Source organism: Oncorhynchus masou, chromosome 6, assembly GCF_036934945.1.
Source record: "Oncorhynchus masou masou isolate Uvic2021 chromosome 6, UVic_Omas_1.1, whole genome shotgun sequence".
NCBI classification, from domain to species: domain Eukaryota; kingdom Metazoa; phylum Chordata; class Actinopteri; order Salmoniformes; family Salmonidae; genus Oncorhynchus; species Oncorhynchus masou.
Window position 1 is genome coordinate 25,417,808 of NC_088217.1, and position 17,054 is coordinate 25,434,861.

Sequence of the window (17,054 nt, forward strand, 5' to 3'; positions counted from 1 at the left end):
TTTTAATGATCAATTCTCTTTTAGTTTATTGCCAATAACAATCACCAGTACGGGACAATGTTGCCAATAACAATCACCAGGACAGTACTGCTTGATACTCAGTAATCAAAACAACACAAACAATCGAAAGGCAACTTAAAAACAATGCACAATATTTTTACAATACAAAACATACAGTATCAACCAGAAGATTTGGAAATGACTGTTTTCTTTATTCCTTACAAAGTGCTCAATGTTAAACTGGAACTGGGCAGCACCTGTCCTGTTCAGCTTCCACATTGATGTGTACAGTCAGTGACTCACGGAACAATAAGTAAGTTATTCCTGTTTTATCAAGGCACCTTCCTAACCATCCATCTCTTATGAAAATTAAACCTAATACCAAACCGGAGTAAAAACAAACATGATGGAGTCACAGTCACAAGGCCAGGGCTTGTTATCAGTGGGAAGGAATCTGGTGAGATCCAGTTTGGACCAGTAAGATGTTCCTGGTTCAGTCCTGTTCCTCTCACTGTTCAGTGATCACTAATCTGAGCTCTCTCTACCCCCATCCCCCTCTTTCTCTCCTCCTCCTCCTCTCCAACAAGGTTTTCTTCCACTACAACCCAGACAATGTGATTCATAACAGTTTCGGGGACAGGACTGTGGTATCTGTGGGGATAAATGTTCCTTGGTGTCTGTGTCCCTCCATTCTCCCTCAGCAGCAGCAGGCGATCAACCAACTGTCCACCTGTTCTGCTGTTCCAGACAGCATCCAGGTGAGCCTCAGATGGAAAGATGGGAAAAGCACTCAATGATCTGGTAAGACAACAACACATCACTCATATAATTGATGAAGAGGCTCATACTGAAATTATTCAATAAATAGTTTTAAAAAAGAGACTCTGCACTCTGCCATTTCTACTCCTATGTTGTTTATACTGAGAGACATCCTACAATTAAAAAAAATAAATGTAACACAATTGTTGAGTCAAAAAACTTTGCACACTTTATTTGACTGTTGACTGTAATCTATCAAACTTGCATCATGTCTGTAATATTGCTCTTTGTTTCATTGAGACGTAACTCAGTTTATAATTCTTAATTACTGTAAGACATCCTTGTTTATATTCTAGATGCAGTACTGGAGGCTTTACCTGTTGACATTGGTATTGGGAATTGGGGGATCATTTCAATATGGGATGCAAGTTTCCATCATGTCTTCTCCAGCAGAGGTAAGAAAGCTGTCTGATGGTCAGCTCTAAGGAGTTGAATATAAACTTGATAATGAGGAATAGCATTGAGGGATAAAAGTGAAGACGTAATCTGATTTAAGATTGATATCACAAAGAAAAACCTATATGACCTGAGCCACATAGGAGCACAAATTAGCTTTAAAGTAAGAAAATGCTATTATTATTATTGTTATTAAGTTGATATGTCACAATTACACTACAGTATTACAGTATTGCAATTTTTCAATTGAGTGTATATCAAAAGGTACAAACAGCAGGGTGCATACAAAGTGTGAGAGAGTAAACAGTGTCCAGTTTCCCAGGAGAACAGGGAGATATCATATCACTTCCCAGCCAGAGGAGGGAGTGACCTAATCCTAATGGATAGCACTGTGATCAACAGTTCATCAGCAACAGCTTTTTCTCCAATCCAATTTATACAGACCCGACTGTGTATTGTCATATCATGTGAGCAGACAGAAAGAAACATGGTGGGGTTGAGGTTACAGGACTGTTGTTGGAGTATTTGAAGTATACCATGTTGCTTTAGACATCATAAGCAGGGTCAAATCAAACCAAAGTTTATTGGTCGCGTACACAGATTTGCAGATTCTTTCGCAGGTGCAGCTAAATGCTTGTGTTCCTAGCTCCAGCAGTGTAGTAATAATACCTAGAAAAACAAAACAATACGCAATTAATTTTAAAAAAGTCCAAAATTAAAAAAGTAAAATTAAGAAATATCAGAACGAACAATGTCAGAGTCCATAGTATGGTGTGTCTATATATCTCTATACAGTATGGACAGTACATGAATAGAAACGGTGTGTACAGCAGTAGTTATACAGGATAAGAGGTGACTACACTCAGAAAAAATTATGCTATCTAGAACCTAAAAGTGCGCTTCTTTCTAAGAGTTTACAGTATATACATATAGTGGATTAAACAGTATGTAAACATTAAAGTGACCAGTGTTCAATGACTATGAAGAGTTGTGGCCAAAAGTTCTGAGAATGACACAAATATTAATTTTCACAAAGTCTGCTGCCTCAGTTTGTATGATGGCAATTTGCATATACTCCAGAATGTTATGAAGAGTGATCAGATGAATTGCAATTAATTGCAAAGTCCCTCTTTGCCATGCAGATGATCTGCATTTCAGCCCTGCCACAAAAGGACCAGCTGACATCATGTCAGTGATTCTCTCATTAACACAGGTGTGAGTGTTGACGAGGACAAGGCTGGAGAGCACTCTGTCATGCTGATTGAGTTCGAATAACAGACTGTAAGCTTCAAAGGGAGAGTGGTGCTTGGAATCATTGTTCTTCCTCTGTCAACCATTGTTACCTGCAAGGAAACACGTGCCGTCATCGTTGCTTTGCACAAAACGGGTTTCACAGGCAAGGATATTGCTGCCAGTAACATTGCACCTAAATCAACCATTTATCAGATCATCAAGGGCATCAAGGAGAGCGGTTCAATTGTTGTGAAGAAGGCTTTAGGGCGCCCAAGAAAGTTCAGCAAGCGCCAGGACCATCTCCTAAAGTTGATTCAGCTGCGGGATCGGGGCACCAACAGTACAGAGCTTGCTCAGGAATGGCAGCAGGCAGGTGTGAGTGCATCTGCACACACAGTGTGGCGAATACTTTTGGAGGATGTTCTGGTGTCAAGAATGGCAGCAAAGAAGCCACTTCTCTCCAGGAATAACATCAGGGACAAACTGATATTCTGCAAAAGGTACAGGGATTGGACTGCTGAGGACTGGGGTAAAGTCATTTTCTCTGATGAATACCCTTTCCGATTGATTGGGGCATCCGGAAAAAGCTTGTCCGGAGAAGACAAGGTGAGCTCTACCATCAGTCCTGTGTCATGCCAACAGTAAAGCATCCTGAGACCATTCATGTGTGGGGTTGCTTCTCAGTCAAGGGAGTGGGCTCACTCACAATTTTGCCTAAGAACACAGCCATGAATAAAGAATGGTACCAACACATCCTCTGAGAGCAACTTCTCCCAACCATCCAGGAACAGTTTGGTGACGAACAATGCCTTTTCCAGCATGATGGAACACCTTGCCATAAGACAAAAGTGATAACTAAGTGGCTCGGGGAACAAAACATTGATATTTTGGCCAGGAAACTCCCCAGACCTTAATCCCATTGAGAACTTGTGGTCAATCCTCAAGAGGCTGATGGACAAACAAAAACCCACAAATTCTGACAAACTCCAAGCATTGATTATGCAAGAATGGGCTGCCATCAGTCAGGATGTGGCTCAGAAGTGAATTGACAGCATGCCAGGGCGGATTGCAGAGGTCTTGAAAAAGAAGGGTCAACACTGCAAATATTGACTCTTTGCATCAACTTCATGTAATTGTCAATAAAAGTATTTGACACTTATGAAATGCTTGTAATTATACTTCAGTATTCCATCGTAACATCTGACAAAAATATCTAAAGAGACTGAAACAGCAACCTTTGTGAAAATGTATATTTACGTAATTCACAGTGAAATGCTAAGTTATGGGCCATTCCCAACAATGAGAGGAAGAAAATTAAATTGAGAAGTAATAACATGTAATGATAAAATTAATAATATATACACAATGAGTAGCGATATCTTGGCTAAGAGAGAGTACACAGAGTACCAGTACCGAGTTGATGTGCAGAGGTACGAGGTAAATTATACCTTTTCCACATTTTGTTGTGTCACAAAGTGGGATTAAAATGGATTTAATTGTATTTATTTTGTCAATGATCTACACAAAAAAGTAAAACAGTATGAAAAATAAAACTCTAATTTATCTTGATTAGATAAGTATTCAACCCCCTGAGTCAATGCATGTTAGAATCACCTTTGGCAGTAATTACAGCTGTGAGTCTTTCTGGGTAAGTCTGTAAGAGCTTTTGCACATCTAGATTGTGCAATATTTGCTAATTTTATTTGTTTTAATTCTTCAAGCTCTGTAAAGTTGGTTGTTGATCATTGCTAGATGTCAGGGAGTTTGTTCCACCATTGGGGGCCAGAGCAGCGAACAGTTTTGACTGGGCTGAGCGGGTTTTGGTAGGGAGGCACAGGCCAGAGGTGGATGAACGCAGTGCCCTTGCTTGGGTGTAGGGCCTGATCAGAGCCTGGAGGTATGCGGTGCCGTTCCCCTCACAGCTCCGTAGGCAAGCACCATGGTCTTGTAGCGGATGCGAGCTTCAACTGGAAGCCAGTGGAGGGAGCGGAGGAGCGGGGTGACGTGCTGCGGCGTTCTGGATGAGTTGTAGGGGTTTAATGGCACAGGCAGGGAGCCCAGCCAACAGCGAGTTGCAGTAATCCAGACGGGAGATGACAAGTGCCTGGATTAGGACCTGCGCCGCTTCCTGTGGATGTTGTAGAGCATGAACCTACAGGAACGGGCCACCGCCATGATGTTGGTTGAGAACGTCAGGGTGTTGTCCAGGATCACGCCAAGGTTCTTAGCGCTCTGGGAGGAGGACACAATGGAGTTGTCAACCGTGATGGCGAGATCATGGAACGGGCAGTCCTTCCCCGGGAGGAAGAGCAGCTCCGTCTTGCCGAGGTTCAGCTTGAGGTGGTGATCCGTCATCCACACTGATATGTCTGCCAGACATGCAGAGATGCGATTCGCCACCTGGTCATCAGAAGGGGAAAGGAGAAGATTAATTGTGTGTCGTCTGCATAGCAATGATAGGAGAGACCATGTGAGGTTATGACAGAGCCAAGTGACTTGGTGTATAGCGAGAATAGGAGAGGGCCTAGAACAGAGCCCTGGGGGACACCAGTGGTGAGAGCGCGTGGCGAGGAGACAGATTCTCGCCACGCCACCTGGTAGGAGCGACCTGTCAGGTAGACGCAATCCATGGGCCGCGCCGGAGATGCCCAACTCGGAGAGGGTGGAGAGGAGGATCTGATGGTTCACAGTATCGAAGGCAGCCGATAGGTCTAGAAGGATGAGAGCAGAGGAGAGAGAGTTAGCTTTAGCAGTGCGGAGCGCCTCCGTCATACAGAGAAGAGCAGTCTCAGTTGAATGACTAGTCTTGAAACCTGACTGATTTGGATCAAGAAGGTCATTCTGAGAGAGATAGCGGGAGAGCTGGCCAAGGACGGCACGTTCAAGAGTTTTGGAGAGAAAAGAAAGAAGGGATACTGGTCTGTAGTTGTTGACATCGGAGGGATCGATGTAGGTTTTTTCAGAAGGGGTGCAACTCTTGCTCTCTTGAAGACGGAAGGGACGTAGCCAGCGGTCAGGGATGAGTTGATGAGCGAGGTGAGGTAAGGGAGAAGGTCTCCGGAAATGGTCTGGAGAAGAGAGGAGGGGATAGGGTCAAGCGGGCAGGTTGTTGGGCGGCCGGCCGTCACAAGAAGCGAGATTTCATCTGGAGAGAGAGGGGAGAAAGAGGTCAGAGCACAGGGTAGGGCAGTGTGAGCAGAACCAGCGGTGTCGTTTGACTTAGCAAACGAGGATCGGATGTCGTCGACCTTCTTTTCAAAATGGTTGACGATCATCTGCAGAGAGGGAGGAGGGGGGAGGGGGAGGAGGATTCAGGAGGGAGGAGAAGGTGGCAAAGAGCTTCCTAGGGTTAGAGGCAGATGCTTGGAATTTAGAGTGGTAGAAAGTGGCTTTAGCAGCAGAGACAGAGGAGGAAAATGTAGAGAGGAGGGAGTGAAAGGATGCCAGGTCCGCAGGGAGGCGAAGTCCTCCATTTCCGCTCGGCTGCCCGGAGCTCTGTTCTGTGAGCTCGCAATGAGTCATCGAGCCACGGAGCGGGAGGGGGAGGACCGAGCCGGCCTGGAGGATAGGGGACATAGAGAGTCAAAGGATGCAGAAAGGGAAGAGAGGAGGGTTGAGGAGGCAGAATCAGGAGATAGGTTGGAGAAGGTATGAGCAGAGGGAAGAGATGATAGGATGGAAGAGGAGAGAGTAGCGGGGGAGAGAGAGCGAAGGTTGGGACGGCGCGATACCATCCGAGTAGGGGCAGTGTGGGAAGTGTTGGATGAGAGCGAGAGGGAAAAGGATACAAGGTAGTGGTCGGAGACTTGGAGGGAGTTGCAATGAGGTTAGTGGAAGAACAGCATCTAGTAAAGATGAGGTCGAGCGTATTGCCTGCCTTGTGAGTAGGGGGGGAAGGTGAGAGGGTGAGGTCAAAAGAGGAGAGGAGTGGAAAGAAGGAGGCAGAGAGGAATGAGTCAAAGGTAGACGTGGGAGGTTAAAGTCGCCCAGGACTGTGAGAGGTGAGCCGTCCTCAGGAAAGGAGCTTATCAAGGCATCAAGCTCATTGATGAACTCTCCGAGAGAACCTGGAGGGCGATAAATGATAAGGATGTTAAGCTTGAAAGGGCTGGTAACTGTGACAGCATGGAATTCAAAGGAGGCGATAGACAGATGGGTAAGGGGAGAGAGAGAGAATGACCACTTGGGAGAGATGAGGATCCCGGTGCCACCACCCGCTGACCAGAAGCTCTCGGGGTGTGCGAGAACACGTGGGCGGACGAAGAGAGAGCAGTAGGAGTAGCAGTGTTATCTGTGGTGATCCATGTTTCCGTCAGTGCCAAGAAGTCGAGGGACTGGAGGGAGGCATAGGCTGAGATGAACTCTGCCTTGTTGGCCGCAGATCGGCAGTTCCAGAGGCTACCGGAGACCTGGAACTCCACGTGGGTCATGCGCTGGGACCACCAGATTAGGGTGGCCGCGGCCACGCGGTGTGGAGCGTTTGTATGGTCTGTGCAGAGAGGAGAGAACAGGGATAGATAGACACATAGTTGACAGGCTACAGAAGAGGCTACGCTAATGCAAAGGAGATTGGAATGACAAGTGGACTACACGTCTCGAATGTACAGAAAGTTAAGCTTACGTAGCAAGAATCTTATTGACTAAAATGATTGAAATGATACAGTACTGCTGGAGTAGGCTAGCTGGTAGTGGCTGCGTGTTGACACTACACTAATCAAGTCGTTCCGTCGAGTGTAATAGTTTCTACAGTGCTGCTATTCGGGGGCTAGCTGGCTGCTAGCAGGTTGATAGCGTTACGTTACCTAAAAGAACGACAATAGCTGGCTAGCTAACCTAGAAAATCGCTCTAGGCTACACAATTGTCTTAGATACAAAGACGGCTATGTAGCTAGCTAGCTACGATCAAACAAATCAAACCGTTGTACTGTAATAGTTTCTACAGTGCTGCTATTCGGGGCTAGCTGGCTAGCTACGTTAAAAGAACGACAATAGCTGGCCAGCTAACCTAGAAAATCGCTCTAGACTACACAATTGTCTTAGATACAAAGACGGCTATGTAGCTGGCTAGCTACGATCAAACAAATCAAACCGTTGTACTGTAATGAAGTGAAATTAAAATGTGATACTACCTGTGGAGCGACGCGGAATGTTGACCGGGTAGTTGAAGTTCAATTCGGTAGAGGTTGGCTAGCTGTTGGCTAGCTAGCTAGCAGCATCTCCTACGTTAAGGACGACAAATAGCTGGCTAGCTAACCTCGGTAAATTAAGATAGTCACTCTAAGTCTACACACTCTGAACTACACAATTATCTTGGATACGAAGACAGCGAAGACAACTATGTAGCTAGCAACTATGTAGCTAGCTGACACTACGCTAATCGAGTCGTTCAGTTGAGTGTAATAGTTTCTACAGTGCTGGTGGACAGTGGATGTTAGCTAGCTGCTTAGCTAGCTGCTGGGCAGATACGTTAGGACGACGAAATACGATAATTATGCAATTATCTTTGATACAAAGACGGCTATGTAGCTAGCTAAGAAGAAATTGCTAAGATTAGACAAATCAAACCGTTGTACTATAATGAAATGTAATGAAAAGTTATACTACCTGCGGACCGAAGTGTAGATGCGACCGCTCGCTCCAACCCGGAAGCTTCAATGAGTCTTTCTGGGTAAGTCTGTAAGAGCTTTTGCACATCTAGATTGTGCAATATTTGCTAATTTTATTTGTTTTAATTCTTCAAGCTCTGTAAAGTTGGTTGTTGATCATTGCTAGACAGACATTTTCAAGTCTTTGCTATAGATTTTCAAACTGATTTAAGTATAAACTGTAACTAGGCCACCTAGGAACATTCAATGTTGTCTTGGTAAGAAACTCCAGTGTATATTTTGCTTTGTGGTTTAGGTTATTGTCCTGCTGAAAGGTAAATTGGTCTCCGAGTGTCTGTTGGAAAGTAGACTGAACCAGGTTTTCCTCTAGGATTTTGTCTGTTCTTAGCTCTATTACTTTTCTTTTTATCATAAAAAAACTCCCTACTCCTTGCAGATGACAAGCATACCCATAACATGATGCAGCAACCACCAATATGAAGAGTTGTACTCATTGATGTGTTGTGTCGGATTTGCCCCAAACATCAATCAAATCAATCAATGAAATGTATTCATAAAGCCCTTTTATATCAGCAGATGTCACCCAGTGCTTACAGAGAATCCCAGCCTAAAACCTCAAACAGCAAGCAATGAAGATGTAGAAGCACAGTGGCTCGGAAAAACTCCCTAGAAAGGCAGGAACATAGGAAGAAACCTGGAGAGGAATTAGGCTCTGATGGGTGGCCAGTCCTCTTCTGGCTGTTCCGGGTGAAGATTATAAGAGTACATTGCCATTAAGGCCAGATTGTTCTTCAAAATGTTCAAACGGTCATAGATGCAAATACTAATCAGGAGTAAATGTCATTTGGCTTTTCATAGCCGAGCATTCAGATGTCACATCAGCAGGTGCTGTAGAGAGAGAAAGAGAGAGAAAGAGAGTGAAAGGGATCAAGACAGAGAAAGAGAGGGAGTCTAAAACAGCAGGTCTGGGACAAGGTTGCACATCCACTGAACAGGTCAGGTTTTCATAACCTCAGGCAGAACAGTTGAAACTGGAGCAGAAGCACGACCAGGTGGACTGGGGACAGCCAGGAGTCATCAGGCCAGGTAGTCCTGAGGCATGGTCCTTGGGCTCACATCCTCAGGGAGGGTGAGGGGAGGGAGAAAGAGAATTAGAGGGAGCATACTTAGATCCACACAGGACACCAGATAAGACAGGAGAATTACACCAGATATAACAGACTGACCCTAGTCCCCCGGCACATAGACTATTGCAGCATAGATACTGGAGGCTGAGACGGGGGAATCGGGGGACACTGTGGCCCTGTCCAACGACACCCCTGGACAGGACCAACCAGGCATGAAATAACCCCACCCACTTTGCCAAATCACAGCCCCCACACCACTAGAGGGATATCAACAGACCACTAACTTACAAGCCTGAGACGAGGCTGACTATAGCCCACGACAATCTCCTCCACTGCACGAGCCCGAGGAGGCGCAAGACCATACAGGCAGATCACATCAGTGACTCAACTCACTCAAGTCGAGTATAGTGCAAAATAGCCTGGCATGACATGATGCACCCCTCCTAGGGACGGCATGTAAAGGGCACTTGTAAGCCAGTGACTCAGCCTCCTTAATAGGGTCAGATAATCCCAGTGAAAAGAGGGGAGCCAGCCAGGCAGAAACAGTAATGGCGGTTCATCATTCCAGTGCCTTGCTGTTCACCTTAGCACCCTTGGACCAGGCTATACTCAATCATAGGACCTAATAAAGAGATGAGTCTTCAGTAAAGACTTAAATGTCGACACCGAGTCTGTGTCTTTCACATGGTAGGCAGACCATTCCATAAAAATGTATCTCTGTATGAGAAAGCTTAAGCCTCCTGCTGTTTGCTAATACATTCTAGGGATAATAAGGAGGCCTGCGTCTTGTGAATGTAGCGTACGTGTAATATGTACGGCAGGACCAAATTGGAGAGATAGTTAGGAGCAAGTCCATGTAATGCTTTGTAGGTTAGCACTAAAACCTTGAAATCACCCCAAGCCATAACAGTAAGCCAGTGTAGAGAGGATAACACTGGAGTAATACGATCAAATGTTGGGGTTCTAGTCAAGATTCTAGCAGACATATTTAGCATTAACTGAAATGTATTTAATGTTTTATCCGAGCATTGCAGTAGTCTAGTCTAGAAGGGACAAAAGCATGGATTAGCTTTTCTGCATCATTTTCCAGTTTTTGCAATGTTACGAAGATGAAAAAAAGCTGTCCTTGAAATATTCTTGATTTGTTTGTCAAAAGAGAGATCAGGATCCAGAGTAATGCTGAGGTTCTTCCCAGTTTTATTTGAGACGACTGTACAACCGTCAAGACTAATTGTCAGATCAGATCTCTTGATCTCTTGGTTTCTTGGGACCGAGAACAGGCATCTCTGTTTAAAAGTAAAACATTTGCCACCATCCACTTACTTATGTCTGAAACACAGACTTCCAGGGAAGGCAATTTTGGGGCTTCACCATGTTTCATCGAAATGTACAGCTGTGCGAGTTGACATTGTGTTTTCAAATGACATCACCAAGATATATTTACTGAAAACAATAGTGGTCCTAAAACAGAACCTTGAGGAACACCGAAATGCACAATTTATTTGTTAGAGGACAAACTATCCACAGAGACAAACTGATATATTTCCGACAGATGAGATCTAAACTGGCAAGAACTTGTCTGTGTAGATCAACTAAGGTTTCCAATCTCTCCAAAATAATGTGGTAATTGATGGTGTCAAAAGCGGCACTAAGGTCTATGAGCACATGCTTTTTTTTGTAAAACAGCTATTAATTGGTAAATTCTGAGGCCTGTGACCAGAGTTAAATTTCAATTAAATAAAAGCACAAGTCAGGAGTATTCAGAATGCTTTGAATGTTGGTTTGAAGTACTAAAAGGACAAACAAAACAAAATACTTGAGGCAAAGGGCGTTTCAATATAGCCTTTTCAAAAGTTTTATGACTTAAAATAAACACTGTCCAGGAAAGTGCCTCAATGCATTATTTTGCGAAGACAACTAGGCATATCAGATTTAAATAAGTAGTTGCACCAGCAAAACTTGGAAGAAGTGGACGTCAAGAATGCTGACAGGTCCCTGCATTTGGGCATACTTTAATTACTGCTCATTGAGATACGTTAAATATAGCATCATCATTTTATTTCATTTGGGGGCCCAAATAAATGTTTGGGCAATTCTACATAGTGTAAGATGACTCATGACATCTTTGGGGTAGGTTATTTCATGATAATAAAGATAGAGAAAATAAAGTCTAGACTATTTTATGTTATGACATACTCATAGGGGGGTAAATTCTAAACGTTTGAGGTAAACACTGACTGAGTGAGATGAAATGCGGGGTCCCGAACCGACACAAGAGCCCGGCACGCCATCATGTCCAGAGTAACCTGCTGTGTACTGTACTGCCAGTTGGACTCCAAACGACACATCGTTCAAATTCACCGACTACCGACTGACCTAAAACAACAAGAAATTTGGAGCACTTTAATTCAGAACGACAGACTTAAAAGTCATCCAACTCATGAAATAATCTGTTTTCTCTTGGATCTGTTACATCTGTCTATTGGAGCCTTTATCATACCAGCCTTTTATGTTAAGGGTGTCTAAGATACTCAAATGACCATTTACTCTTTTACTGACCACAATCTATTTGACAGTGAAGCTGACCTTTTAGCAGTAATGCCATGTTATCAAGAAGAGGCAGCAGGCAGCTGAGCCAGCACTTACCCAAAGATGCTGGGGAGTTGGGTGGGCAAAGTTAGAGGAAATTGATCGGTCTGCAGCAATAACTGAAGAGACAGATGCTGGTTTATGAAGGAAGTAATCCCAAAGAAATTAGATAATGTTATTTATTTTGAGTAATCCAATGAATTACATTTACAATTACTATTATTGTCATATAATCTATAAACAGTAACTGATTACAATTATCAAGTAATCCACCCAACCCTGATTTATAAGTGAGCTTACTTGCCAAAACTCAGGGTTCATCTCAATACTCTATGGTGGCTTCGTCCATCTGCACTGACATTAACTAAACTGGACAGGTGAAATCCATTCTCTCTCTCCCTGTCTGTATGTAGCACATACAGAGCTTTGTGAACCAGACCTGGCTGGGGAGGTATGAGGTTCCAGTAGACGATTCCACCAACATGCTCATCTGGTCTTTCATCGTATCTGTGTTTAGTCTAGGAGGATGGGTCGGGGCTATCCACAGTGGTAGTCTCCCTGTCACCTACGGCCGGTAAGACACTTAGGGCCACGCACACACACACACACACACACACACACACACACACACACACACACACACACACACACACACACACACACACACACACACACACACACACACACACACACACACACACACACACACTCACTCACTCACTCACTCACTCTTCTGTTTTGCAGGAAGAAAGCCCTGCTGTTCAACAACATAGTGGCCCTTGTAGCCGCTCTACTGATGGTATTCAGTCTCATGGCCAAGTCCTTTGAGATGATCCTGCTGGGCAGATTTCTCTATGGATATAATGTTGGTATGTGTTTTGTGCTTTGTTTTTTCCCTCTCTGTGTGTATAGTCTACTCTATGTGGGAACATGGGAGCATCCTGCAGTATTATTTTAATTTTTACTTCTCCTGTAACTCTTCCCTCCATCTCTCCCCTTTCTTTCTCTCTCTCTCTTTATTTCACTCTTTCTCTATATCTCCTTCCTTACACCTCTCCCTCCTCTCTCTCGTCCTCTCTCTCAGGCATGGGGCTGAGTGTGCACCTGATGTACCTTGGCGAGAGTTCACCTAAGAAGCTGAGAGGATTCCTGACCCTCACTAGCTCCATCTTTATTGGCTTAGGAAAGGTCATGGGTCAGATTGTTGGCATCAAGTCAGTACCCTTGTTACTTAACCCCCGAACCCTTGTTCTCAGGTTACTTTACCCTCTTAATTATCAGTTGTTCTAGCCTGGTCAAGCATTCTGACCTCTGTGTTGTGCTCACAGTGCAGCGGTCAGCATGGTTGACCAGGCTGCATTGGTTAATGTTCATAACACCTTAACACACATCCTCAGAACCCACAGTCACAGCACAGTTTCATAGATTACATCACCCTTCCAAAGTTCACACTGTTCAGTGAAATCCCCTTCATGCTCATTCCCCTCCTGTACTCCCTATTCTCCCATGACTGCGTGGCCACGCATGCCTCCAACTCAATCATCAAGTTTGCAGACAACACAACAGTAGTAGGCTTGATTACCAACAATGATGAGACAGCCTACAGGGAGGAGGTGAGGGCTCTGGGACTGTGGTGCCAGGAAAATAACCTCTCCCTCAACGTCAACAAAACAAAGGAGATTATCGTAGACTTCAGGAAACAGCAGGGGGAGCACCCACCTATCCACATTGACGGGACAGCAGTGGAGAAGGTGGAAAGCTTCAAGTTCCTTGGCATACACATCACTGACAAACTGAACTGGACCACCCACACAGATAGTGTGGTGAAGAAGGCTCTGACATTGCCCGTCCATATATTTATATATTCTTAATTCCATTAATTTACTTAGTAGATTTGTGTGTATTGTGAAATTGTTAGATGTTAGTTGTTAGATATTACTGCGCTGTTGGAGCTAGAAACACAAGCATTTCGCTACACCTGCAATAACATCTGCTAAACATGTGTATGTGACCAATAAAATGTGATTTGATTTGATTTGAATGTTCCAGTTGACCCACCCTGAACCTCGGACCAGCCTCATTGTCATATACATTGGATTCCCCTGTCCTGGTCCGGCTGGGCAGAAGTACATATTCTGAATAGCTCATCTGACAAATTACCAGAAATTTAATAATTTTGGAGAACAACATACAAGTGTATGGCAAAGCTCTCTATGAAATTGAAATGAATCATTTCTTACCAAGTCTCTCCCTCTGTCTTTCTGCCCCCCCCCCCCATCTCCGTCTCTGTCTCTCTCGATCTCTCCCTTTCCCTCCCTGTCTCTCTGTAGGGAGGTGATGGGTACAGATGACATGTGGCCCTGGCTGATGGCCCTTGGTGGCCTCCCTGCCATCATCCAGTTTGTGACCCTGCTCTTTTTCCCAGAAGCACCTCGCTACCTGTACATCGACAAAGGCGACACAGAGGGCTCAAAAAAAGGTATGAATAATGTGAGACATTTTTATTTTATCTGTTATGATGGCTTTGGGGGAAGAATGTCCCTGGATCAAATCTAAACCATACAATAATCAAACACAGAATACACTTCATAATGTACAACATAACAGTACACATATAATATAACACATCCGTACACATCATATCATCAGAGATGGCGAGAAGAGGTGTGTATATGATGTTGCTGTTGAATAACGTGATTTGTGTGTATGTTGTTGTCATAGCCCTGCAGTGGCTGTGGCAGGAGGATGACCTGAAGATGGAGATGGATGACATGGAGAAGGAGAGGGAGAGCATGCAGGGCCAGAAGTCTAAGACAGTGTGGGACGTGCTGACTTCTCGCTGTGTCAGGTGGCAAGTGCTGGCTCTGGTCATCCCCTGTGCCTGTGTTCAGTTTTGTGGTATTAACGCAGTGAGTCTGTTTTTACTCTATCTACCTTTACTGCAACATTACTGAATCTACCTTTAGTCACGAGTTCAATGTCAGTAGGTTGTATTTCCCCAATGAGGTTATTCTGCATTCTACAGAGAAGTGAAGAGGTGATCCATTCCCTTCCTTTTTCAGAAGAAATGCTTGTAACTGTTGCAAGTGGGAGCCCTCTCATTCTCTATATTATCTTGTCATTCTCCTTTCATCTCATCTTCTCCACATTGACCAAGAATTTGTTCTATAGATTTATTTCTACGCTTTTGACATCTTCCGTGAATCTGGAGTAGCAGAGGACAATATGCACTACCTGTCCATTGGCATCGGAGCAACAGAACTCATCTCCATCAGTCTCTGTGTGAGTACCATAACATACTGGAGGTCATAGTGGAGAATAACATCACTGTCTGTAACTGAACAATACAATAACATTTGTTTTAGTGGCCATATTGACCTCCTGTCCTTGTTGTGTCCCAGTCTCTGTTGATAGACCGTGCGGGCAGGAAGATGCTGATGGGCTATGGCTACCTGTTGATGGGAGTCATCATGTCCATCCTTGTTGTTATGTTGTCCATCAAGGTAAACCAACACTTCGGGTTTCTGTGTCAGCTGACATGAGAACTAACACCGTCCTTTCTCTCTCAACAGGACCTGTTTTCATGGTTCCCTTATGTTAACATCGCCCTCATCTTCTCTGTCATCTGTGTTTATGGACTAGGACCTTGTGAGTACTCTACGCTTATAAATGTCTTATGTATTATGTCACATTTTGGTGTGTACGATTCCAGTTCGGAGTATTTGGAATTGAGTGAGCTAATGCCAGGCTGAGCTGGTTGTCACAGTACTCGTATCTTTCTAGCCGGGGTATCCATGGCCCTCCCTGCAGATCTCTTCCTGCAGGCCTGGAGACCGTCCGCTTACGTCATCAGCGGCTCCGTCAACTGGCTCGGCCTGTTCCTCATCGGGATGTTCTTCCCCTACATAGTGGTAAGATACTGCTCCAAGTCAACATACACACACTTAATATCAGTGATCCGAACGACTACCATTCCCTGACGGTTTTATATCTCTGAGATCCTACTGTCTGTCTGGTCAGTGAGTTATCTGTTGATCTTTAACATTATTCATGTGCCCATGTAGGATGCTCTAGGCCAGTTCTGCTTCCTGGTCTTTGTGGCATACTGCATGTTCAGCTCAGCGTTCATGCTCTACTTCATGCCAGAGACCAAAGGCAAGAGCATGGTGGAGATCATGGAGGACTTTAACAAACTCAACTACAAGAATAGGGGGACAGACACCGAAAAGGCTGACTTTGTTTTGGAAACAACATTTTGAGAACATTTGTATATACAGTATACACTACCGTTCAAAAGTTTGGGGTCACATAGAAATGTCCTTGTTTTTGAAAGAAAAACATTTTTTTTGTCCATTAAAATAACATCAAATTGATCAGAAATACAATGTTAATGTTGTAAATGACTATTGTAGCTGAAAATGGCAGATTCTTAATGGAATATCTACATAGGCGTACAGAGGCCCATTATCAGCAACCATCACTCTTGTGTTCCATTGGCACGTTGTGTTAGCTAATCCAAGTTTATAATTTTAAAAGGCTAATTGATCATTCGAAAACCCTTTTGCAATTATGTTAGCACAGCTGAAAACTGTTGTGCTGATTAAAGAAGCAATTACAACTGGCCTTTAGACTAGTTGAGTATCTGGAGCATCAGCATTTGTGGGTTCAATTACAGGCTCAAAATGGTCAGAAACAAAGAACTTTCTTCTGAAACTCATCAGTCTATTCCATGCGAGAAATTGCCAAGAAACTGAAATTCTGGTACAATGCTGTGTACACCCTTCTCAGAACAGCGCAAACTGGCTCTAACCATATTAGAAAGAGGAGTGGGAGGCTGGTTTTCTAGGCAGAGTAGCAAAGAAAAAGCCATATCTCAGACTGGCCAATTAAAAGAAAAGTTGAAAATGGGCAAAATAACAGACACTGGACAGAGGAACTCTGCCTAGAAGGCCAGCATCCCAGAGTTGCCTCTGCACTGTTGACATTGAGACTGGTGTTTTTTCCGGATGCTATTTAATGAAGCTACCAGTTGAGGACTTGTGAGGCGTCTTTCTCAAACTAGACATGTAATGGACTTGTCCTCTTGCTCAGTTGTGTACCGGGGCCCCCCACTCTTTATATTCTCGTTAGGGCCAGTTTGCGCTGTTCTGTGAAATTTCTAAGTAACCCCAAACTTTTGAACGGTAGTGTATATTATTTTATGTACTATACAGTTCTTTCTAAAAGCCCAAAGCTGTTAAACAATGGACCAGTTTCCTGGAAACAGATGAAGCCTAGTCCTGGA

The 17,054-nt window shown here is 44.1% G+C and overlaps 1 protein-coding gene across 1 annotated transcript; it reads left to right on the top strand.

Moving 5' to 3' along the window:
* The first annotated feature begins 1,115 nt into the window (after positions 1 to 1,115).
* Positions 1,116 to 16,067, top strand: LOC135541048 (solute carrier family 2, facilitated glucose transporter member 11-like). Its single transcript, XM_064967182.1, has 11 exons — positions 1,116 to 1,214; positions 12,184 to 12,344; positions 12,515 to 12,639; positions 12,855 to 12,984; positions 14,101 to 14,249; positions 14,492 to 14,679; positions 14,942 to 15,052; positions 15,172 to 15,273; positions 15,343 to 15,418; positions 15,554 to 15,681; positions 15,835 to 16,067. Exons 1-11 carry the CDS (start codon positions 1,116 to 1,118, stop codon positions 16,027 to 16,029), a joined length of 1,464 nt encoding a protein of 487 aa, XP_064823254.1. The 3' UTR covers positions 16,030 to 16,067.
* Positions 16,068 to 17,054: the final 987 nt, after the last annotated feature.